This window comes from Topomyia yanbarensis, chromosome 1, assembly GCF_030247195.1.
Source record: "Topomyia yanbarensis strain Yona2022 chromosome 1, ASM3024719v1, whole genome shotgun sequence".
NCBI classification, from domain to species: Eukaryota; Metazoa; Arthropoda; class Insecta; order Diptera; family Culicidae; genus Topomyia; species Topomyia yanbarensis.
The window spans coordinates 182,328,327-182,355,573 of NC_080670.1; the positions used below are offsets into that span (position 1 = coordinate 182,328,327).

General features: G+C 38.7%; 2 protein-coding genes across 6 annotated transcripts in view; one reads left to right on the plus strand and one right to left on the minus strand.

The window, feature by feature from the left end:
• The window catches only part of LOC131683722 (rho GTPase-activating protein gacU), a 267,647-nt gene that overhangs the window by 61,833 nt on the left and 178,567 nt on the right, over positions 1–27,247 (plus strand). The gene's annotated exons all lie outside the window — the stretch shown is intronic.
• Positions 6,444–27,247, minus strand: part of LOC131683767 (RYamide receptor-like) — a 405,413-nt gene continuing 384,609 nt past the window's right edge. For 4 of the 5 annotated variants that reach the window (XM_058966053.1, XM_058966077.1, XM_058966044.1 and 1 more), the window contains one exon: positions 6,444–7,671. In XM_058966053.1, the coding sequence (XP_058822036.1) occupies positions 7,639–7,671 (33 nt within the window). In that variant the 3' untranslated portion in view covers positions 6,444–7,638. The remainder of the gene's footprint in view (positions 7,672–27,247) is intronic. The other variant, XR_009304563.1, reaches the window with a different exon arrangement.

Genomic DNA, 27,247 nt, shown 5'->3' on the forward strand with positions numbered 1-27,247 from the left:
ACAAACAAGAATTGAACTTTCAAATTTTTTTTGTGAATCCATTATCATGAAGTGCAAGGTCAAAAATTGCGGTCGCAGTAAAGCGAAAAATCCGGAGATGACTTTTCACCATTTTCCGGTGAATCCCGATTTGTGAGAACAGTGGAAGAAGTTAACAAGAATTACCGATCTCGAAATTAATGAAAGCACTATCATCTCCACTATCATTATTGATCTAATGATTAATTTATTGAAATATTTGAAAAAAAAGTTAGCGTTTACTTAATTTCAAATAGAATACTCCCCATATTAATCACTCTGAGGACAGCCGGTTCAATCTGACATTTGCGTGCTGGATCAATTTGACACGCGTTTTTTTTCTTTCCGCAGGTCCCGTCCCAGGTTTTTGGGACACTTACCCGCCACGATAGCCAGTACAGCGAAGTGCGCGAGGGCGACGGTAAAATTACCCGCCGAGATAGGTGTCGGTTCGCCAAAAGGGGTTAGCTAATGGCAAAGGAGTTCTTTCGCTACCCCGGCTAATTAACAAGGAACCAGGGCAGGAAATATTCGAACCGAACCTATGTTCGAATACTTTCAAAGCGCGAAGCTTTGCGTTACTGGTTCGTATTCACAAGCTTCGCATCACAATCGCTTACCATCGTAATTGCGGACATTTGGGCGATACTTTTGCATGCTCTTCGGCGAGGACAAATGAAGCTTCTTGTTCATTTCATTGATGTTCGGAAAGATATGTAAAAGCTTTTGCGTAGTTTTCGACGAACACGAGCTAAGCTCTTGGTTCGTGTGATCGATATTTTTGAAACAGTTACACGGAGCTTCGAAGCGATGTTCGCGAACACAGAAAAAAGATTACCTCGAAGTATTTCAGAATCGCGAACACCGAAGGATTATATCAATTTAGCATCGCGAGGGCCATCGCTAACATGTTCGCCGGACGATATTAGTTTTCTTTATTCAAATACCTACCTACTAGTTATGCAAAAAAAAAGTATATTCTAGACAGAGGCCTTGTATTAAGGGTGGAATAGGTGAAAAATAATTGTGACAATGTGTAGCTTATGGATGCTGGGGTTAACTGAAAAGTGACGTAACAAGTTTATTTAAGATACCCTACTGATATATTACCAGTAGGGATAAAATCAAGATTTCGTGACAGGGCGGGGATAAATTTTCAAATGAAATAAATTAGGGCTAGAAAATGAAGTTAAACAGAATGTACACAACGTATTGAGTGGCTCGCTTATCTTAGTCATGTTCCTATGTCAGTTTCTTGAGGATCCAGTTATGTCAGTTTCTTGAGGATAAAGATATCGATATCCATTCAAAGGAAAAAATCGATTATCAGTTAAATAAATAACGTCATGATGTGTATGATGAATCCTAGAAATAAATAGGGATTGTCAATAAACTCGACCATTCCCGATTCATATTTGACAGTTCTGGTCGTTTTGTAAATCTTGTTTTCGACTAACAGTAAAACCATTTTGATTCAGAAGTATGTTTTAGAAGGGCGCATGTTTTTTCGTGCACTTATTTTTAAAAAAAACGCTTTGAATCCATCTACCAGTGTGATGATACATTTTTTATAACTGTTTTCGAATATTATATCAGTTGAGAACTTTTAGAACATGATATTTCGTGAAATTTTGAAAGTGAAATTAAATCAGTTGTAAAGTTATAGAAAATAGCCTTTTAAAATGAACGGACAATCGAATTATTACTAATACTTTATGAATACATTATCTAAGTTCTTCATTCAATGCAATATGTATGCAAAAAGTTAAAAACTGGATTTCCCTTGAGAACTGGGCCAAAAAATCGAAAAAAATGTGTTGGCGATCCGAGAACTAGAACAGAAATTGTACCCCTTGACCCTCTGAAGTGCATGCGTACAAAATGCTATAGTCTAATGTTTGTTTTCATTCATTTCATTTAATAATTTTCAGTTGAGAAATTCTGTCGCAAACTGCATTGTGGAGCGAGGGTCATAACTTCCTAAATTTAAGTGTTCCTATTAATTTAGTACACTCTCTTTAACATAAACTACTCTAACGAATGAACGAATGGGAGTAGGTTCGATAAATTTTGAAAGAAGCCGTTAAATCAACCACTTAAGGGATTACACCACCGCAAAATTAAAAAAAATCGAAATTGATCTTGATTGATTTTATTATTCCATATCAACATTTGAATAGGGCTAATAAGATTTGTGAACAAACTTTTGTTTTGCTGATTTCTCTTAATTTGTTATCATTTCAACACAGAAAACATTTGAAATAGATTCTACCAAGGGCAAAGATGTTGAATCATGTGTATTTTTCATAAAATTCAACTCTGTAGCGGAAAAATGAGCGAAATAAGTTTGTTTACAAAAGTCTCATTAGCCCTTTTGAAGAATTACTATTGTATTGATCTTAAATATGGGTCTTCAAAATAATATATCAAAACATGGAATGCGACAAAAAGCGAATAATAATGGAAAGACAGTATTCGAAAAAGTTCGAGTTTAGAACGACTTTCATTCTACTTGGAGTTATTTATTTCGCTTCTCATTTTCCGAGATTTCCCTTACATAAAGCATTTCGACTATAACTGATTCAAAAAAAAATACAGGGGGCCCTAAAGATTTCTTTCTTTTATTTTTTATTAGTAAAAGTCAAATAAGGGAAGATTACATCATGGAGAAGATAAACCAAATTTTGTCCTTTGCAGAATTGTTTGTGGATTTCCCACAAAAAAAAATCACTAGAACATTGTTTGTAAGTTCTTTGCGTTTCTCCATCAGTAATTAGTTAACAAATACAATACAAACAAGTTGGAATATCCTTCTCATTATTTATCACAAAACACATGTACAGGAGTCAGGAAATAAATTTCATAAAAGTGGAACATGTAATAAGTTTGACACTTCATTTATTAAGTGAGCAGATTCTGTCGAAAATGTTTGAAAATAAATATTTTGTCTCTTGTGATTAGGTAATCAACCAAAAAACTTATAAAACAATACGCTCAGGTTTTTTTTTAAGCGGGGGACACGAGCCGCGTAAATGAAAACCGCGTAAATGAAAACCGCGTAAATTTCAAAATCCGCGTAAATGAAAACCGCGTAAATTTCAAAATCCGCGTAAATGAAGACCACTTAAATTTAAGAATCCGCGATAAAGGGAACCTCATTGATGGATACCGCGTAAATTCCAAAATCCGCGTAAATGAAAACCGCGTAAATTTCAAAAACCGCGTAAATGAAAACCGCGTAAATTTCAAAAACCGCGTAAATGAAAACCGCGTAAATTTCAAAATCCGCGTAAATGAAAACCGCGTAAATTTCAAAATCCGCGTAAAAAAAACCGCGTAAAAAATACCGCGCAAAAAAAAAACCGCGTAAAAAAAAACTTGAGTGTATTATAAAATCATTTGGAAGCTTTCCTCTTGGTTTGGTACAGATGCCAAGAAATTATAATTCAATTAATGACAATAATAATGGATTCAAGTATGTAGGTATTTGTTAATAAATTCATTTGGTAAAATTAAAAATAACGTTTAACACACAAATCATCGCATATTATTGAGTGAATATGACTAGCCGATTTAGGAATGTTGCGCAAGAACGTTAGAAACCGCAACAAGTTGAAAACAAAGGCCAACGGACTACGCCTAACTACCCCTCAGTGGATGCAAATAACTGAAGTTCGCCGTCTAACTGAACTCGGACGTCAGCAGTGAGATTCCATCCGAAAATTGTTCTTTTTAGGAAGAATTTGTTTTAGATAGGGAGATTATTAAGAGAGGGGAAATGGTTTTAGCGTTAAAAAAACACTATTTGCGATTTTTTTAGAAATTTGGGCGAAACGAATTGATCAAAACTTTTGTACATTATAATGTATCATTTCATCCAAAAGAGTCATTTCACCAAAAAACATTTTTTCACGCTGAAACCCTTACCCCCTTAAACATACTTTATACATCTTCACCTAAACTCCTTGGCAGGGAAAATATACTCCGATTGAAGAAGAAAAGACGAGTTTGCAATCAAAGTAGCTAGTAAACATAATTGTATTCCGAAAAAAAGAATTTGAATTTCACTACCACTACGCTCATTCAAACTCGTGGCTCATAAATTGGTAAGGTATGCGACGCACCTAATCCCTAAATCCTAAATTATAATCTTAAAATAATCCATTTTATTTATACTCAAAATAAGATTTACAGTTTATGATTTTAAGACAGATAGTCATGTAGCGAACATGTTCGCGGAGGCCTCATGATGCTGATGCTTGAAGCGATATAAAACTTCGATGTTCGCGATTCTCAAATAAACGAGGCATTCGCTTTATATGTGTTCACCGAATATCGCTTCGAAACTCTGTGGAAATGTTCCAAAAACGCAAAAACCACGAGCCAAGAGCTTACCTCGTGTTCGACGATGTGTGCTTCTAAGGTTAATGTGAACTTTTTCGAACATTGTAAAGAGCGAACTAGATGCGAAGCTCGCTTCGTCCGAGCAGAGATAAGTTTTACCCCTAAATGTTCGCAGCGATTGTGTCAAACTCATCGATTGCATGTGGTATGCTTGAGAAGGTGCTTCGTGAAGCTTCGAACAGCAATCAATTCATTTTTCGAAATTTTCCTGCCCTGCAAGGAACCGAACACCGACCGTTCTCGCTGTGGAGGATGTGGCGAACGAGCCATGCTCTTCTCGACAGTTAATCGCCAAGGAGAACGAAGCAGGGCAGAAAAAGGTTCCCTCTGGGTAGATCATTGCGGTGACTTGGGATCCTTGTTTGTATACGAAACTCCGAAATTCTAGTGGAGGCATCTAGGCCGCCCTGACAAAAAGGGTCTGCCAGGAAAATAAGAACCCGAGTAGTGGTTAATCCGCTACTTACAAATTAAACTAAAAAAGCTTTTTTGAAAGTTCAATTGATCAATTCTCATCTTAGATGCCTAATCAAAAACCGCAGCTTGTACCGGAATATACTTGTTTAGTCTTTCGAAACAGAGCGAATGCTTTTACCACCGTCTTGTTCGTATCCACCGTATGTGGACAAGGGAGGTCATCATACAACATATAAAAAAAACAGCTGGCCTCGTCCATATTTTTTTTACAAGCACATTCTATTTACAAAATCATCATAATGCTATTTGACAAATCGAATTGATGATTTTCAGTTTATCCCACCAAACAATGGCGAGTTCGTGTTTTATTCACACGTGTGCCACGATCCGTGTGCCCTCTGCTTTCACGACTGTCGCTCGCCCCCTTCACCGACAGGTATACAGGTATGCACATTTAAATATGAATAGGACAACGCTAGGAGTTTCTTCTTGTCTGGATACTTACCTACAAGCTTATTTCAACATTTCAGGTTTGAGTAATGTACGTGTACGATGTTCTTGGTTCCTGTTCCTCAAACGAGAGAGGGTTTTCACATCCATTTCCGGGCGAGGATTATGTGACTTTTGTTAGAGCTTTTTTTTCTACAAGCACCCTTCTTTGAATCAAATTTTCTTCCGAAAAACGTTTAAATATATGATTTACGGACGACCTGAATTCGAATGACGCTTTTTTTTGCAGACATTTACGAGCTTCATTCAAGGGACTGTTGGCATACAGAGAATCGTGAAGTGATTTGTGACAGCAAATAAAAAATCAAATTGAGCTGGTTACGGAGTGAGTGGATTATGGATTAAGGGGCGATTTTAGCCTTGGGACATTTCAGGGTTTGTCCCATATCGCTAGACCGTGTCGACCATATGCGGACAAAATTGGGTTGATGCTTGATATCGATGACGCACGACCCTTCCGGATGACTGCATTTCATTCATTTGTTGGCTTTGCGAGTGGGCTCAATCTAGCGGGGGGAGATTGGTTATTTCTGGAAGAAAATTGCCGATAGAGTCGAGGTCAAAATTTATCGATTGGAAGTTAATCATTATTTCGATTTTATAGCTCCGGGAGGCGTGTGGGGGTTTGAATACTAAACAAAATTTTTATTCAATGAAGTTTGTTTCCGTTTATCGATTTCTAGGGTAAGTTTCAGCCATTCGGTCACAAACGAATTCCATCGAATGCTATGTTATCTTAACCAACGTTTCGACTCATGATTTGAGTTCTCTCCAGGGCTCTTATCAATTTTGTTTGTTATTTTAGACAAATCGTCGGTTGGCAGAAATTAAAAAATGAAGCTAATGATCTCCAACGAATCAAATATTCTAGAACTGAAAATTGAACTTGGAAAAAAGTGTGAAGAATTATTTGCCTTCTATTGTCAGGACTTGGGCATTTTGCCCTTCTCCCATCGACAATCCTAATCTAAAATGCTTAAAAGAGGCTGCATAGTCTAGTTTATCCATCTTAGGTAAAACAATACGTTTCTCAGCCGAGAGCTTATTGAACTGACTTCAACCAATTTAAGAAATATTAAATCCAGATCCAAAATATTAGTATTCCTATCTCGATTGTACTTACAAGTACTTAACAAAATCAAACTACCCAAACGATGTCTGTTTCGTTTATTATCATGCATCAAGTAATACTCTAATACGATAACAGCAATTGTTATTACTATTTGAATTTGCAAGACCATTCACTACCTTCTGCTATCCTTATTTTAATATCCTCAATCCAATCTTCGGAGGGAGTAGCAGATAACATCGAATGGTGAAGAGTCCCTCGTCACCCATTCGCACTCGCTCCTGTGTCGGGATCTAAACGATTGAAACACTGAACCGGCTAGGCGGCGTCGATACATATATTTTCGCTATCGATAAAACAATAAAATTCAAATTGGCTACCCCCATCCCCTCGTACGAATGAAGGAACATGATTCTCTGTTTCGCTTGCGAGTTTAGCAAAATCATCGAAGATGATTAATAATACGGTTTCCCGAACATCTGCTCGATACGAGCTTATGGATTGAGTCCCATTTGGCTCTAATCCCAAGTGATTTTCCACATCTCTGGATTGGCTTCCGTTCGTTCTGTTGTGTAGCTATAGCGAATACAGGGATAGGGCATGGACACACGGTCGATCGATGCTTTTGATGTGATAGTAGCTTAATCGATTTGATTAGGATTTGTTTCTGTATTTTAATTCCCTCCTGAATTTGATGACATCCGAGGTGTGGGATTTGAGTGACTGGACATTGATTACAGTATGATTTTGCTATTACAATTATTTCGCTAATTTCGTTTGTTAAATACTTTTCCTGTTTACTGGCGCGGTTTTTTCTACTTTTTTTTCTAAAGATGTTATTTTTTTACAACTTTTCTTATTTAACATACACGTTTCATACAGAAGAAAACTTTCTCCTTTCTGGTACAATGAGTAGTATTTTATTGTAGCCGATTTCCGGTCAACTTCCCCCCATTCTAGCGAATGTGTCCGTTTTGTTTTCCAACGGAACCACTGCTGCCGTCGGAGGTCCTCGTACTAGCAGTAGTGGTATGTTTGAAATCAACGTCCACGGCATTAAACGCTGTTTCTGCTGCTCGGCCCACCTTCACCGGCTGTTTTTCCATACCGTGACCCGCTTCCGTGTCACTCAATCGCTCAACTGCCGCCTGTTCCGGACAATCCACCCGACTATCGCCACCGAAGCTGACCAGCCTTCAGTCAAAGCTTTGTTGATGATATCACCGCAGCAGAGAAGTTTCGGTGGATTGGACCTGTTGGGTGGGGAGAGGAAATGAAATATAATGCCATAATTAGCGAAAAAGTGGCTGATAAGAAAATCATTTTTCCTGGCTATCAATTAAGGGAAATGGAAAGAAGTGCGTGCTAGACAATAGGAAACTTACTGTAGGGTCTTGGAGAAAATATACACCATTTCGCCTCTATTTATATTAGATGAGACGGCACTTTTCTCATCACAGTTCTATTTCTCCTTAGTGGAGAAAAATTAGTCTTAGGAAAATTTTGTGAAACCATATTTGCGCGTTAAGGGCACAAAACCTGTAACTAAATTGGTTGCGAATTTTCATTAATTTCCATCAGCTTAATCAGAACTTTGGGCCCTATTCTCACAGTCACGTGACGTGACGTGACTCACGTCAGCTAGTGACTAGAACAAAATTTTCCTCTAGTCACTAAGTGACGTGACTGTGAGAATAGGGCCCTTTATTTTTGCAGGACATCACGCAGGACTAGGGGCTTGCTCAGAAACACAAAGAATATTTTCGTTTTTTGGATAGTCTCCAGTCCTGAGATAATTTTGATAGATTAAAAATCATTTGCGAATTGTATCGCACGCTTTTGTTAAAGCTACACTAAGGTTTTTTTACACGGGGGATACGTGCCGTGTAAAAAAAACCGTGTAAAAAAACCGCGTTAATTCCGGAATCCGTGCAAAAAACGCGTTAATTTCAAAAACCGTGTAAAAAAATACTGCGTTACATTGAATGCAAAAGACTTTGAACAATTTTTGAATTTTGTTTGCACGGATTTCGCTATTACATACCACGGTTTCTGCATTCATTCTAAGTCTTTTTAAATATGTACAAAAAACTTAGAAGATTTTTGAACAATGTAGACGAATCTTGAAGATTGAAGTCGGCACTTCAAAGATATGGGTGTTTTCAGAACAGGATTAACGCCTAGACGCCAAATGTCGATGCCTGACATCATTTTGAAAACTAAGATGGCACCTTTCGGTTAAGTGAAATTCTCTAAAACCCAATCAATATGGGTATTGTCGGAACGGGCTTGATGAGTGTATAATAGAGATCAATGCCCGAAAATATTTTGTAATACATGATGACTACTTCCGGCATAGGAAAATTTTATATAGCTCAGACAATATGGAATGTTTTGGAACCGGATGACTAAGCAGTTTCCACATGTCTACATCTGAAGCCATTTTAAGATCCAAGATTTCAACTGACCGAAAATACATATACACTAGATTTTTTTTACACGGGTGATACATACCGTATAAAAAGTGCAAATCACCGCGATAATTGCGGACTCCGTGTAAAAAACAGTGTTAATGCAACTACAAAATGCGCAATAAACACGGTCTTTGGCGGAAACAATCTTTGTATATTCTTTTAAAAGTAAATAATTTAGAAAATTACAGAATGAGGGATAACGACTGGTCTTGAAGATTCCTTTTGAAAATCAAGATGGCGACTTCAGGTTCAGCGGAATTCTCAATAATTCAGTCAATATTAGAGCTTTCGGAACGGGATTGGCACGTAGATGCCAGAGATCGAAGTCAGATGGCATTTTGAAACCAAAGATGACGATTTCCGATTTTGTGGATAATAATAAAAAAACCTATGAGAAATGGGATTAGGGCGATGTCTGGCCCATAAACCATTGTTTCTTAAACCAAATAATAATTATTTTATCAATTCTAATGGATTGGATTTAGCCCGGTCTGATTAAGTCAAATTCTTGGGTCTAAATTATGACTGAAATCTTACTTTTATGCATAAACACTAAAGAAATTCACGCAAAACGTAACAAATATATGAAAATGGCGAAAGTTATTACGAAAACCACCACCACTGGAACCGTTCCAACAGCGCTTAGAAAAGAAAAACCAACTTACTCCACCTAGCAGTGAGATGAGACATTTCATACACATATCACTGTTGGAGCATTTATTAGTTGGCAGAATTTACGCGAAGTAGGCACACAACAGTTTCTTGTCTGCACGAATAAAACCTCCAATAAACTGAATAAACTATCAAAAATCAATAAAACGAACAAAATAAATAAAGGAGCGAAAACGAAAAAAAGGCTTTCAAATTCATAAAATGAATAGAAAGATTAATATAAATAAAATTAATTAAATACATAAATCAAATTAGATTAGCCCATTAAATGGAAAATTTGGCAATATTTAAAAATAGTTATAAAACTAATAGAATAAATTAAATTGACTCAAACTAGCAAATTGAATAAAATAAATTATCATGAAATGAATCAAATGAATCAAATAAATCAAATGAGTAAAATGAATCAAATGAATCAAGTGGATCGAATGAGTTTAATGAATCCAGTGAATACAATGAATCAAACAAATGAAATGGATAAAATGAATATAATGATTGGAATTAATGGATTGAATAAAATTAATAAAACAAAAAATTAATGAATTGAATAAGATGAAAACAAAGGAATCAAATAAACAAAACGAATAGAATTGGTAAAATGCAGGACAAAATGAATTAAATAAAATTAAGCGATGTTAAAAAGTTATAAATTTATATGTCTTATATATGTTTTGTCTAGAACTATCAGATAATTTGTTACTACCTCTTTTTTTTGCTTCGATTATAGAAGTTTCAACCTTAGGGTCATTTGCTGCTTTTTCGGCATTCTCTTTAAAAAATATTGCTAAAACTAAGCCCGACCTTACGCTTTCGGATTTATTCTGATGCCTACATTTTCATTTTTGGCGTTTTTTCGTGCATTGATTTAGTTATTGAGAATTTCACTAAATCGGATGTCGACATCTCGGATTTCAAAACGGCGCCAAACATCAATCTCTAGCACCTACTCATGAAAACCATTTCGGAATTAACCATATTGATTGAGTTTTAAAGAATTCCGCCAAAGCGAAAGTTACCTACTTGGTTTTCAAAATGGCCACATACATCGATATCTGACGTCCACTTATCCCATGTTGATGGGGTTTAGAGAATTTCTTTGAACTGGAAGTCGCCATCTTGGTTTTCAAAATAGCCTTAAACATCTATATCTGACGTCCACTCATCAATCCCGTTCCAAAAATACCCATTTTGATAGTTTTAGAGAATTCCACTGAACCGGAAGTCGCCATCTTGGTTTTCAAAATGGCCTCAGACACGGCGTCTACTCGTTAATACTGTTCCAAAAGCAACCAAATTGTTGACGTGCTAGAAGGAACCCTTTTCCACTTTTTCAAAAATCTTTAGTCTTTGAATAAAAGCAAAATCCGCGCAAAAAACTTGATTAAAAATCGTCTAAGTCATTTGCCTTCAATAGGACTGCGAATAACCGTATTAACCGATTGGTAGTGTTTCGTCACGATCTACCCAATTTAGTACCCGGCGGTGAATCCAGTTTACGTCGATGGAGAGTTCCCCGGCGAACGAAGTTCTCCCGAGATCGATTCTTCTCTTGTTCTAGTTGTATTTCCCTCGGATTAACCGGTAGGGTGTCGTGGTCAGTCTGGCAATTCTGGGTGGAGTGTGGTTTCCGGTTCGCTGGCACCCCGACGACCCGTACCCGATACTCTGTCACGGTCTACTCGACTAGTCCCCGGCAGTGGATGCAAAATCCGTGCAAAAAAGCCTCGATCAAAAATCGTCTAAGTCTTTTGCCTTTAAAAGGACTTAGAATATTTTTGCGAAAAACCGTGCAAAAAAAACCGTGCTAATTGCGAAAACCGTGTAAAAAAGCCGTATAAAAAAACCGTGCAAAAAAAAAAAACGTGTAAAAAAACCTTAGTGTATATTTTTAATGTCCCCGTGATCGTGTCCTGTACACAACCCTTTAATTTTTTTCTTGCAGGACGTCTTAAATTAGAAGTCGTTTAGGTATCGAAGCAAAGAATGTTCCCAATTTACGATTGACGTCAGTCTGATACCTAAGTCAGGTGCCAGATTCTGAGCGGGCGAAGTCGAAAACCAAATACCAGGAATGTACGTTTCGATTTCGCCTCATCTGGTACAATCCCCAAATATTGTGGTTCAGCTTTTGGATTGAAATTTTATGAACTTGAGTGACATATGTTCATCCCCAGATTTAAACGGTTGCCTCAACGAGATTGAATTAAGTTCTACAATACAGTTTTGCCTTTCTCAATAAAAAGGTATTGCAATTGCTCTGAAAACCGACTTTTTAACGGAGGTCCGGAGGGCCGAGTGACATATACCATTCGATTCAGTTCGTCGAGTTCGGCAAACGTCTGTGTGTGTGTGTATGTGTGTGTATGTGCGTCTGTGTGTGTACGCGAACACAATCTCACTCACTTTTCTCAGAGATGGATGAACCGATTTTTACAAACTTAGTTCCAAATCAAAGGTGCAACGTTCCCATAGACTGCTATTGAATTTCTAATGGATCCGACTTCCGGTTCCGGAATTACAGGGTGATGAGTACGATCACGCAGAAAATGTCGATTTTAAGAAATTCTGCAATGAATGTATAATGGTGAAAATTTTTCCAAAATGTGACCACAACTGCTTCGATTTGTAGTACTAGGTCATTAACAGCCATTCAAAGTCTCTTTGGTCACATTGGCCACCATCATCGGTTCCGGAAGCCCCGGCGGAAGTATCCAAATTCAGACTAACAGTTACATCGGTTTCTCGGAGATGGCTAGACTTAATCAACCAAACTTAGTCTCAAATGAAAGATATTGCGTCCCCGTAAATGGCTATTAAATTTTATCCCCAACCGACTTCCGGTTCCGGAGTTACGAGTTGTGGCGTGCGATCACATAGCAAATTGTGATTCAAACCGATACTCCGATGGAAGCAAAAAAGGTAAAAATTTCGCTAAAATGTCTCTCAAATAACTTAACTTTGCAGTTCTAGGTCACCGACGGCCAACCAAACTTTCGTTCACTACATTGACCACCATAGACGGTTCCGGAAGTGCCCGGGAAAAGCGGCCATCTTTCAAAATTTACGAACTCACATCAGTTTTCCGGAAATGGTTGGGCCGATTTTCACAAACTTAGTCCCAAATGATAGCTATAATATCCCCACAGATGTCTGTAAAATTTCGTACGGATCGCTTATATGGGGCCGGAAATATAGACTAAATCGTCCGGTCACATATGAAATTCCCATATAAGCCGGAACTCAATTTTTTTTTTTTCAAAGGGGGAACCCCATGAAATTTCAGAAATCGAATTCGTATTTTTGATGCCAAACATCTTTAAAATGCATGAAACGTCGAGATTTTATGTTATGTTATTTTATGTTTTTTTTTATAAAAATCGACTTTTTGGGACTTTGCCGATTTCGCACCTTTTTTCAGTTCAATATTACCGTGGCTGTTTTTTCTTTTTCAAAATTTTAGAACTCGAATAATGATTTATTTTCCTGTATATAGTTGTCATGTGATGTACAATAATAAAATGTAATATATGCATTAAAAAGCTTTTAATGAATATAAACAACGCACACATTCTCGTGATTCATGATTGAGAAAGGCACAATTGCACCGCTAGGTGGATTAAAATAGGTTTTTTTTAATTTATGCCAGCACCAGTTATAATGAATACACAACGCATGAACATTTATTAATTTTATTGTTTAGTAATATTCCTCATCTACTTTAATGACGTCAATATAAAATTACAAGGAGCATGCCTTTCATTTGCTGACATGAAATTTTTTCGACAAATACGGGATAAAACCGAATCTCCTCAGAGTGAGTACGTGGTGTGAACTAAACAGATTGGTTTTAAACCCGAGTAAATGCTCAATCGTTTCGTTCACGCGGAAACGCCATTCGATTCAGTTTAACTACCATTTCTTCGACTCGAGCATCCCAAGACACTCTCACGTCAAGGATCTCGCAGTCATCATGGATTCGGCACTAAAGTTCAAACCATATACTTCATACATCGTGGATAAGGCATCAAGACAGCTTGGGTTCATCTTCCGAATAGCGAAAAACTTTAAGGACGTATACTGTTTAAAATCAATATTGCGCACTGGTTCGCTCAACACTAGAATATTGTTCTGCTGTTTGGAATCCGTACTACGGCGTTGACAGAATTTAGGCCGTCCAACGTCGGTTCATACGCTTTGTACTCCGACATCTCCATTGGCAAAGCAGATTTCAGCTGCCGAGCTATGGAAACCGCTGTCAGTTAAAACAGCTCGACACTGAGCATCCGGACTGCTCTCGAGCCCTGTTCGTGTCGGACTTACTGTCTGCCAGGGTGGGTTGCCCTACAATCCTCGGACGTACGGATCATCAAACCCGCGTTCGAGTTCTACGCAATCACTCTCTTCTGTGTGTTCCGTTCAGGAGAACCAACTATGGAATGGACTCCGGACCGGATTCCAGCGGACTTTGACTTCAACCGGACGAGGAATTCGATTAAAGTCAAAATATTATCTATTCTGAAATGTAGTTTAAGAAACCACCATTGGGGCCAAGGGGTCTGTTGGTGAAGATATTACCTTAAACAATAAACAATAAACAATAAACAATAAACAATAAACAATAAACAATAAACAATAAACAATAAACAATAAACAATAAACAATAAACAATAAACAATAAACAATAAACAATAAACAATAAACAATAAACAATAAACAATAAACAATAAACAATAAACAATAAACAATAAACAATAAACAATAAACAATAAACAATAAACAATAAACAATAAACAATAAACAATAAACAATAAACAATAAACAATAAACAATAAACAATAAACAATAAACAATAAACAATAAACAATAAACAATAAACAATAAACAATAAACAATAAACAATAAACAATAAACAATAAACAATAAACAATAAACAATAAACAATAAACAATAAACAATAAACAATAAACAATAAACAATAAACAATAAACAATAAACAATAAACAATAAACAATGAACAATGAACAATAAACAATAAACAATAAACAATAAACAATAAACAATAAACAATAAACAATAAACAATAAACAATAAACAATAAACAATAAACAATAAACAATAAACAATAAACAATAAACAATAAACAATAAACAATAAACAATAAACAATAAACAATAAACAATAAACAATAAACAATAAACAATAAACAATAAACAATAAACAATAAACAATAAACAATAAACAATAAACAATAAACAATAAACAATAAACAATAAACAATAAACAATAAACAATAAACAATAAACAATAAACAATAAACAATAAACAATAAACAATAAACAATAAACAATAAACAATAAACAATAAACAATAAACAATAAACAATAAACAATAAACAATAAACAATAAACAATAAACAATAAACAATAAACAATAAACAATAAACAATAAACAATAAACAATAAACAATAAACAATAAACAATAAACAATAAACAATAAACAATAAACAATAAACAATAAACAATAAACAATAAACAATAAACAATAAACAATAAACAATAAACAATAAACAATAAACAATAAACAATAAACAATAAACAATAAACAATAAACAATAAACAATAAACAATAAACAATAAACAATAAACAATAAACAATAAACAATAAACAATAAACAATAAACAATAAACAATAAACAATAAACAATAAACAATAAACAATAAACAATAAACAATGAACAATAAACAATAAACAATAAACAATAAACAATAAACAATAAACAATAAACAATAAACAATAAACAATAAACAATAAACAATAAACAATAAACAATAAACAATAAACAATAAACAATAAACAATAAACAATAAACAATAAACAATAAACAATAAACAATAAACAATAAACAATAAACAATAAACAATAAACAATAAACAATAAACAATAAACAATAAACAATAAACAATAAACAATAAACAATAAACAATAAACAATAAACAATAAACAATAAACAATAAACAATAAACAATAAACAATGAACAATAAACAATAAACAATAAACAATAAACAATAAACAATAAACAATAAACAATAAACAATAAACAATAAACAATAAACAATAAACAATAAACAATAAACAATAAACAATAAACAATAAACAATAAACAATAAACAATAAACAATAAACAATAAACAATAAACAATAAACAATAAACAATAAACAATAAACAATAAACAATAAACAATAAACAATAAACAATAAACAATAAACAATAAACAATAAACAATAAACAATAAACAATAAACAATAAACAATAAACAATAAACAATAAACAATAAACAATGAACAATGAACAATGAACAATGAACAATGAACAATGAACAATGAACAATGAACAATGAACAATGAACAATGAACAATGAACAATGAACAATGAACAATGAACAATGAACAATGAACAATGAACAATGAACAATGAACAATGAACAATGAACAATGAACAATGAACAATGAACAATGAACAATAAACAATAATGTTGTAATGTTATTGTAATAAACAATAAGCAATAACAAGAGCCTGAAAGATACAACGCGCGCGTGTACTAAGGTCTCTTTTTCAATAATTTTTCCGAGTAAATCTGCTGTTAGCCAATTCCAGTACGGTTCAAAAGTTGCAATAACGGATATACTGTGGGTGAGAGGTGGTATTTTAAGAATACTTCCGCCAACGAGCTTAATTTCTGCATTTTATCGCAATTGTTTGGAACCCAAAAGTGGTTATCGGTAGTGGCCATTGGGATTACGTGGACAAGGCTTTCACACCAAACAAAGAAGTGTTAGTTTATAGCAAACCTGTGCCCTACGGTCGAATAGATTGAGTGTGCTTGATAGCAAGGAGTGACCTGTGATTAACGTCATCACTCATTTTGTGCATGTACAGAAACAAGGGAACAAAACAAACGAACGAATCGACAAACGTCATCTACCCTCAACGGGTCAATAAAGTTAACTTTCGCCTGTAAATTTCATATCGATTTGCCGCTGCTTCGAGCAGCTGACTAGCTTGAGCTTGTGTGACCACCCCTGGCTGCTACTCCGTTATCGATCGGGACTAGCTGAAGTTGCACAGGGAATCAGTAGATAATTATGCTTTGGATTAGCGAAACATCTTTCAATGTGCCACTCCTGGTAATCCTAAAGTGTTTCTGATCAATACAGACGCCGGCCATGCCCGAACGTAGATCGCGGAAGGAAAGGGAAGGAATTGTTAGTCCGATACCTGCTTTTGTGCTAGAGGCCGTATATACTACTGCGCACTCCACAAGTATCACGGGAGGAGGTTATTTTTGTTAGCAGAGTATAGAAGTTGGATATACTTCTTCTTTACCGATGCCAGAGAGGTGACTCCACTACCTGGACTAGATATCGATCCACCAATTTCATGGACCGGGGACCAACGGCTGTACTTCCCTTCCGAAGGAAGACGTGACCACAGATTTTTTCACCTTAGAAAAATCTCAACGACCTCGGCTGGAATTGAAACCAAACCAACTGGAATGAGTGGCGGTCATGCTTACCACTCAACCACCGGCGCCGTCTATCGCTCCAAATCCCGGCCCCAGTAGACAAAACCAAAACTCTGGGAAAGATAAAAATAACAGACGTACTTTGCCTTACTATTTTGATAAACAAAATCGGTACGGAGATACTGTATACCTACTGCTTTTTTTCAATGGAGAATGCAATTTACGCACTAACCCAGTACACGTGCTAGTAGTAGATGCCACGCTACCACACGGGGTGTACTGGGGGTGTGTCGGACTGTCATGATGACACCATGACTAGGTAATACCGACTAAACTCCATTGGACTACCTCTCGGTATTACTTCTAGGGGGATGGATGTACCTGATGTACTCACTCACTCTCGCTCACGCGTTCATGACTTGGCTCATCCTATCACCTGATTCACTCTCGATCATATCCCTCTATTCCACCCCTGTCGTTCCCCCTGGCATCCCATGTGGGACATTTTTCTTAAGCCCCTCTTCTGACATGCCATGTAAGGGCTTACTTGGGTGTTCACCGTTTTCATACCTTGTGAGGCTTCCTTTTGTGCTCACCTCTAACATACCGTGTGAAGCTGACTTGGATGCTCACCCTTCACTCCTCTGCCACGCCACGATGTATCAATAGCAAAGTCCCAACATACTACGCTACGACCCTTCCATCTTGGCATGAGGCAGTCCATATATACGCCTGTACACTCGCTCTTCTGCCTTGCTTCGGGGTGGCTGGGTTTACCCCTTACGCGATTGCCAGTCGCTGCGCCAAACCTGCCTCAGCATGAACAGACCATTCACTCTCTTTTTCGCGCTCGGCTCTTTCCGCTCCAACTAACCAATCAATAGTTAGTCATGCCCGTCGTGTGTTGCTTGGTGCGCCAGATTCTCTGTAGCCTGCAGGCAATCTGGGTGGTTACAGTCGAGACTGCGTTCCACTTCTCCACCGCTTGACACATCCGCTGAATAAGGGTATCAGGGGTTGTGTCCCAGCCACAGACGTCAAGCATTGCTCTCATTTCGATGTCGAAGCGAGGACTTACGAACAGTATGTGCTCGGCAGTTTTGTCAACACCTGGGCAGACGGGGACCTCCGCGTGCCCGAACCTGTGGAGGTACTGTCTGAAGCAGCCATGGCCTGACAGGAATTGTGTCAGATGGAAGTGAACTTCCCCATGGGGTCTACCCACCCAGCTTGATATGCTAGGTATCAGCCGGTGGGTTCACCTACCTTTCAAGGAGTTATCACACTCACGCTGCCATCTAGCGACCGAAGCCACCCTGTTGCGCTCGTGGATTCCTCTAATGCCACGCAGCTCAAAGCACTCCTCATCTTCCCGGATGACCAACCCGACTGGTATCATGCTCGCAATCACGCAGGATGCATCGTGTGATACCGTGTGATAAGCAGATATCACTCTGAGGCACATCACGCGGTAGGTGCTCTACAGTTTCTACAGGTTACCCTCAGTGCCCTTGACCAGGACGGGCCGCCGTACCTGAGGATAGAAACGGCAACGACTGCCAGTAGCCTACGTCTACTGGCGCACACCTTTGAGCTGTTGGACATCATCCTCGATAGTGCCGCAACAGCAGTCGACGCTCTCTTGCATGTATAGTCGACGTGGCCGCCGAAGGTCAGCTTGTCGTCTGTAATGACTCCGAGAGACTTTAGACTCCGCTGTGAGGTGATCACCACTTCTCCCACATGGATAACTGCATGTTGTGCCGACTTGCGGTTGTTGACGATAACCACCTCCGTCTTATGTTGAGCGAGCTCCAGGCCTCTCGCACTCATCCATTCCTCAACCGTGTTGATCGTGTGTTTTGCGGTTAGTTCTATCTCAGGGATTGACTCCCCATAAACCTCTAAAGGTTCCCCCACACTGACGCGATTATGTCGCAGCGACTGCGAAAATTTCGCTTAGCGATTTCGTCGCGCTTCCTGCGACAGTGCGATTCGCATGTGCGCCCACACCGGCGCGAATTTCGCATTACAAGCGACACAAAGTGACATTTGCAAACTATAGTAGCTAGATGGGACAACCTCAATTTTAATCTCATGGTAATACGACGTATGTTGTCCTAAAATTAAAAAAAAATATTTTTCGATTGTTTTATCAGCCATTCAGTGAGAATAGTGTATTTGTCCGCGTGTCTTTATATTTAAAACATCTTTGCGTGAAGCAGGTCGTTTGCTCGACACAGTCTAGACACAGTAAGAAAACAAACAAGAAGAGAGGATAGTAAATCAGTTGACTATAAATATTGCATTATTCAACAATCTGTTTTCAACTATAGCGCAGTGCTAGTTCAGCAACACAGAAATATACCTCAGATGAATCAACTTTCACCGCTGACCAGGTTCGTGTTCTTGTCTGTGAATGTGACATTCGAGGTCGTAAACTACTGTTTGATTCCAGTGCGGTCGAGAAAATTTCCGGCGAATCCAATGCAGCAACAACGTCCAATTGCAGTACCGCAATACAAAGCCACAAAGCGGGAAATTTTATCATCGCAAAATTTTATATCAGCACAACAGCTATACCAAAAGCGATACCACGTCGATGGCCGAAATGATTTTTGGTTCTGCACCTATAGTCTTCCAGGACAGCAGTTTGAAGGTACATTGATTAAAAACTCGAAAAACCATTAAGTATGCTTACGTGTTTCAGTAGCCAACAGTAGCAGCAACAGCAGTTAAAAAGTATCCACTTCCACCTACTTGGGCTATGAACTGCCAGGTATCGGTCAGAATGCACTATACAACGGCCGACATACGTCGGAAAGTGATCGTAGCTCCATAGGTACAACGTCACTACGGTCGTTTACTGTTACTTCGTCCACTTTGACGTAATATGATACTTCGTACAACCACAGACAAAGGCCACCACTGCCAATCGAGTTTGCGCATTTGGAGCATCTGGCAGATCCGAGACTTTCAACCAAAAGTGGCCTTGACTCAGGGTATGGTGGAACGGAACCTTGAGCGTTTTCATCAAGTCAACCACGCCATCGCACCGAAACAGTCTAGCATCAATTTCTAGTGATTTCGAGTGTTTTCGAAGACTTAGTTTAGATACCAGTATTGATATTCCACAGCCTCTGAATTGCACAAGTTTAGACGACTATAGTCAGTATGGCAGCTTTCATCGAGGTCAATACGACCGGTTCGGTGAACATTAGCAGTCAAGTGACAGCGAGCGATGGTTGCGCCGGTGGTAAAAATCGACGGAATAGTGAAACCATAGTACTGACTAGACAAAAATCGTTTAGCGGGGAAGTTCTTTCCACTGCAACCAATTATCACGGGAGACCTTTGCACAAAAAGGCACGTCTAGGAATTGTGCTGTGCGTTCAACTAAACGATGGCATGCTGCAGGAAATTGAAGCATTCATCTCGGAACACATGAGTATATTTGAATCAATGCTGTGTGGTTTAAGAATGGCGGCGGAAAACGCAAGCTACAGGTAGCCGCAGTTACTCCAGGTAGGCTTGATAGAAACCCTTCACTTACCTGTTCAAACAGTTGTGTTAATTTATTGCTACAGATAATGCTGGCTGCCGGCATAACGCAGCAGTGCCCAGTGGATTTTTTTACTGTACCCAAACTGGTAAATCCCATGTGGCTAACGCTAAGCAGTGGTGCGTGCACTCTTGGAACTCAAAGCAGTACATGTTCTAATCGGGCTGCGCTTAAAATTGATAATAATTTTATGAACGATCTTTGTTACCTGCTATTGCTGGCCGACATTAAGGATACACATTTTTTCATCAGCGCACTACTAACGGCGATATTAAAGTACTACCTGGGCTGGGTGAGTACCATTGCCCCTGTGAGTGGTTCCGTTTACGAAGCAGATACAGATTATGCTACAATACAGCGATAGAAGGAGAAGCGGTGCAAACTAACTACCAATCACCCGTACATCGTACTGTGGGTCCAATGTAGCTATTTGTATGGAACCGTCGGACACCCGGTGAAACTGTCGAGAACAATGATCTGCAGAAGCCCCCAATTGAGCAATACCATGGATAAAATTCTAAATGAGGTATCTTACTTCGTAAGATGTAGCGAGATCAAGCGGATTGTCCTCGTAGAGGCTTTCGACGAGTATAAAGCTGAGCAGGCATTCGCTGCGCAAAAGATTATAAATAATTATTCGCTCCTTATGTTAATTGTTAACTTTAACCAAAAATGCTTTTCCTTGGCCTGATGTACAGTGTAAACTAACAGATTTTCGTACGTAATAAAACTGCAAAATTACGAAAAATACAAATTATAGCAACAGTGTCATAAGGTTTGGTGGAAATAACTGTGAAGAAAATAGAGGATTACACAAATCCCCCAGATTCTTGCGATCCGGATCTGCGATGGTTCGTTCGGCAACCACGACCAAAGACTAAACTTCGATGGCTGGTAATGAATAAGTCTTGCTGAGAGCGAACTGGTCGGAGTTACGTCAAACCGGGCTAAGTGACAATATATTGATTTCGAGAAAAGCAAGTTTAAAGTTTAAATTGTAGCATACTTTATATTGTATATACTATTGAAGAAAGGATAACAGTTGACTGAACAGTTCCAGATTGCCATTCGTATTAGTTTCCAGACTAGTGTCCGACTGAAAGTTGGGAAGGGCGTATGCAAGTTGGTTACTTATATGGCTGAAACTAGAATATAGTTATTGCGTTTTTTGCTATAGCATACCATCCGAGAATACACAATTGATAGCTTCATAAACTAACCGGTTCCATGTAATTTTACGGTGCGTTCTCCAAATTGCAATCTTCTTAACAATCTTTTTTTCAATAGTTTTTTACAAATCTCGTACATTCAGTGCATTTTTGTACAAGTAAATTCCATCGTGAATACAACCGGTGGGAGCTTCATGAGATCGATTGAATAGCGGTCTTCAGTAGGCTGATTTGTTCACATCTAGCTGCGTCAGGAACACCCGGTTCTCTTTTTGAATATTTCCCTAGGCGTTGTCGTGATTGACAAAGTAGTAAATTCTACTTAAAGGACAGTACGTATCGGAGCTGGAGTATTTTTTACCGCTGGTTGGATCTACAAAGTAGAAATCGTTGTTCTCTCGTATAATGACAAAAGTACTATCGCCTGTTAGGAGACTTTGTCCTCAGATAAGATACACATCGTACTCCAAAAAGATGTAAAACAAGGTAATAAAACACCTTAATCCTTCGGCGAAGCTTGGCTTCATAAATATTGTCTATCTTTGGAACCGATTAAAAATTACTCGGTTATTGGACCGAATTCCGCCAATTTGTGAACATGCGTCCATGTTGTAGTGAATAGGAATTGGCGAAACATATCGCCTATATATCATTAGCTCCACGTTTTCATCGATCACAAAGGGAACGTTGATCGGACCAAGCAGCCTTGTAACGCAGACCCTTTCGCCACTGATCAACATTGCTAGCGGTAGCATCCCCTCCTGGGAAACTCGCTGCGGTACTCCTCTCCTCACAGATAAATACGCACCAGTCTGCTGCAACACCACACACTCCAGCCCGTTGGTGCCGAACTTGGGAGTCTCCACATTCGGTACCAGTATTATAAACAAGGAGATGTAAGTTAACTCTCGCATATACGGCAGATTAGATCCGGTTAGCATAGAGGCGAAGACTACATATTAAGAAGACTGATATCTCTTTCCTTCCCCCATACAAACGAGAAGCGACAGAGGTTACAGCACCTCTATTGTCTGAAGGTAGGAAGCTTAATGTAAAAGTGTATATGTGTGTGTGCATCACTATGGGAAGTACCCGCAAGTGGCGTTGCTGTTACTGTCTCCAGATTCTGGACAGTTAGCAGTCTTCTTGATATGCAGTCTTCGATAGAGGTGTATTCAGATGATTCGTCGTTGCTGCGCGTATATCCGACCAGAAGCAGTGGGGTTTTGATTTCGAATGTTCTCTTAATCTAGGCGGACAGATACATGTGCATATACTCGTGAGAAATTGAGCAGCTATCAGTAGGTCTGTTCCAGGAGAAACTGGAAGTACTCCGGAGAAAATCGTTCCTTTACTCTCTTCTTCTGGTAGCAAACCGGAGTAAAAAGGAGCAAGAATTTTTTGCTCCTGTTTACTCCGAAGTGATTTCCTTGTACTGGAACAAAGCTAGTGTGAGTATATTTTGATTTGATGTGCACTTGCTCTATTGGGTTATACCGTTAACCAACATACAGAACTTGCTCGACGAGAGGTTGCTATTTATTCGTCCAGCTGAAGAAACATGATTATCATCTGATCGCATGGGAATTCCGATCGAGTCCGTACCCAAGATTTCATCGATTATCTTTATGTTGTGGGGAACTTCAATCTCCCGCTCGATTTGCGGTATGAACTTTATATTCTTATATTTCAGATTGTTATGGAATCTTTGGCATAACATGTTCAACCGTTCATTGGCGTTAATTTCTTCCCTCAAACAAAATGCTAAAACATCTTCGTTGAACAAGAAATGATCGTCCTTTTCCGGGAGGCCTTTCTCATGATCCGTATTATTACCGACGTTTCGTTTTTCCAATGCTTTCACTAATTCTTCCACGTCGGAATCGTTGGGTTCGTCGAACTATTTTTCGATCAGCTCTTTGGAAAGATGAGTCCGCTTTGGAATATTTTTTTATTCTCGAAGGACTTGAAGCACTGGATTATAGTAAATAGCTCCAACCACCCTACTTTCAATTCAATTTTACCGCTCCAGTATTTATTCGATTTACCTGGCTTTCATACGGTATGTAATCTTCGTTTTCAAATAGTTTTGTTGGACTTGGTAGTGGTATAGAAGCGTCCATCAGTTTGGTTTTGAAATTTAGGCGATTTTTTTCGTATAACTATTTTCATTTTTTTCGGAATTCTGGTCAACTTATGTAAAGTTGAGATGCGCCAAATGACAATAGTTGATTAGTCTGCGCCATCTTGAATATCTGGCGAACACCCAGCGACTGTGACACAATGCTCGCACACAGCGATTGTTCAAAAATCGCTGCAATTTCGCAACAGCCGACGCGAAAAGTTCGCGTCAGTATGGGAGCGCACATCTGTCGCCATGAGCAGAGTTGCTAGCGACAAGTCGCTTCGCGAAATTTTCGCAATCGCTGCGACAAAATCGCGTCAGTGTGGGGGAACCTTAAGATTACGTCGTCGCAAAGCCGACGATCTTAACCCAAGGAGGAAACTTTAGTCTCAGAACCCCGTCGCACATGAGATTCCATAATACCGGGCCTAGTATCGAGCCCTGCGGGACTCCGGCGGTAATAGGAACCCTTTTCTGGCCGGCATCGGTCTCGTATAGCAGTACGCGGTTCTTGAAGTAGCTTCCCAGGATCCGGTATAGACCCACCGGTAGGCTAAGTCACTAACGCACAGTATCGAATGCCTCGCCTTTTCGTTGGATCGCTATCTCGGCAGTCTTTATCACTGAGTTGATAGCGTTCACCGTGGATTTACTCTTCCGAAAGCCAAACTGGTTGCTTGACAGGCCGTCCGTACCTTCTGAGTGCGGGGTTAGCCTGTTGAGGATGATCCTCTCAAGCAATTTGCCAGTCGTGTCGATCAGACAGATTGATCTGTACGCCGATGGGTTGCCTGGCGGCTTCCCGGGCTGCGGCAACAGCACCAATTTCTGTCTTTTCCATCTATCGGGGAAGTGGCACTCGTCAAGGCATCTCTGCATAGCTAGCCTGAACATGTTCGGGTTCGCTATGATCGCTGCCTTGAGAGCGCTGTTTGGAACTCCATCCGGCCCTGGAGCTTTGTTCATTGCTAGGGAATTAGCCACTGCGAGTAGTTCATCATACGTCACCGGAGCCACCATTTCGGCCGCGCCCGCACTGTCTCGTGGTGCAGGTGGCCATGTAGTATTTGTGTAATGTGACGTGTACGTACATGAGCCGTAGAAAAGTCTATAGTGCCCGGGGGCCCCGAGTGGTCGACGGCTCGGTTCACCTGTGATAAAATGTAGCGAACTTGAAAAATACTAAATAGTCTAGGAAGTGCATCGAAAATAAGTTGAAACCACCTCTAACACTCCTATTCGCACACATGTAAAGCTAGCTATCTGTGCTAACCTGCATGCGACAAGTTTATTTGTTGAAAATGAAATCTGGAACTGGTTGGTTGTTTCATTTCTATTGTTTTCAAAATGTTGCGAATTCTAAAGGAAACTAAAATATCATTCGTGAACACATAGCTACGTGAGATGGATATCACGATGAATAATTCAGCAAAGCGCTTGGATATTCATCCCGCAACTGTGAAATCGATTATAAACAAATTCGGTGAACACTATTTGCTTGATGATCTACCGGGAAGAGGGAGAAAACCAGGACCGGTTGACCCAAAAATTGGACCGAAAGTGTAGGAATGTTCCAAAGGATCAAAAGTTGTCACAACATGAGGATATATAAAAAGCAGAAAATATCGAAACAAAGTGTTGAGCAAAAATCTAGAGCAAAACCCAGGGCTCGGAAGTTATATACCCAGATTTTGCAACTACCGTCTTCGTGTATTTGGTGCAATATGAAACGTGTGCAAAAAAGGATTCCAGGACGCTTTCAGTGCCGCAATTTTATACGAAGATCATTGGTGATGATGTTACTGACCTCGAGAAGCCGATCCAGGTGGAAAAATTGGAAAAAAAATCTTGTATGGCAGGCAATTTGTTTGTGTGGCTCAAAGTCATCATTTTTCTACATCAAAGGAACCATAATTGAGAATTGAACAAAGCGTATCTTCAACAAAGAAGGTAATCATGCCAGAGTTAAAAAAAATATTGGAATGCTGCCACCAAGAACTGATGCCTTGTCCGAAAATTGTCCAAAAGGGATAGGGATCAAATCTAAAATCAGAGAATTCGCTAAATTTTTTTTCTGTCTGCAACTGTTACTCGGGTTAATTTCCACTTTTTAATTTGTTTTATCTGGTTAGAAGAAATGTGTTCATAACTAATTTTCGATGCAGTCCCTAATAAATCAACTTTTGTGTTTTCAATTTTGTGCCAAAATGTGTAGGAATTTCCAGCCCACAGTGGATCAGCTTAAGTATACTCCATCAACCGTTTCATTTTGCTCCCAGATGTGTTTTCTGCTCAATCGCAAATGCATGGTCCACGGCAAAAAAGTAGCTCCTATCAATGAATTGAGGTTATCTTGTCATAGGTAAACAATGAAACTAATTAAAAATGTTGTCACAATTAATCTTTCGATTAAGCTAAATTCGACATTTGAGTTGGGTTCGTTCTTCTGCCTGTTTTAGGGTGACCATATCAGGCGAGTAAAAAACCAGGACAGTCGAAAGGGTACCGCTCCCCCCCGTTACCTCTCAATCGGCATTGCGTTTTCTTCATGTTTTCGGCAGTTAAAAAGTTCTGGGTCTGGCAGGCAAAGCTTCGATTGTAAAAAGGTTCTGGGAGTCGGGGAGGAAGAGCTCTGCCAGAAAGTCTCGTCGGAATTCGATCACCAAGAACGTTTTCAGATTTACACCAAGGCAGTTCTTGCTACACCACCATCAGCAAACGTTTCATGCTGAGATGGTCTGTGCATGACCACCGAGGAGTTTTCAGTACTAAAAACACGACATTGACGTAAATCAGAAACATCAGCGATCCTAAGTACCTTCCCCGCGCTATACCTGGAAATCTCCAATGACAGCCATTATCTCTCGATTTGAGAGCTGCAAAACCGTTCCGTTGCTACCAAAAATTTCTCCGTTTAATTGATTGTTATATGAAAACTGGCGGATAGCTTGGTGTAAATAATATCAATTTGAGCCCTAGCTTGAAAAAATGGACATCCCTGCGTGAACTTGAAAGAAAACAAAATTCAATTCATGCCACGATGAATGAAATGTTTGGTTCGTTTCCCTCGTCATTCGTTCTCCCGACACAGCGCATTCAGGTTCGGACATGTTCGGTTTCAGAAGCAAACTGATTTTTTTTCCATTCTACCTACCTACCTAAACATCGGAAAGTACAATTGGGAGATTCGACTGTATTAAGTTTTGTTTGTCGCATTCCGATTGAGGATGAGTATACGTTGCAGTTATGGTTGCGGTCGGTCGTAACTGTGATCTGGAGCATAGTGAAAAGCGAAGACTGAA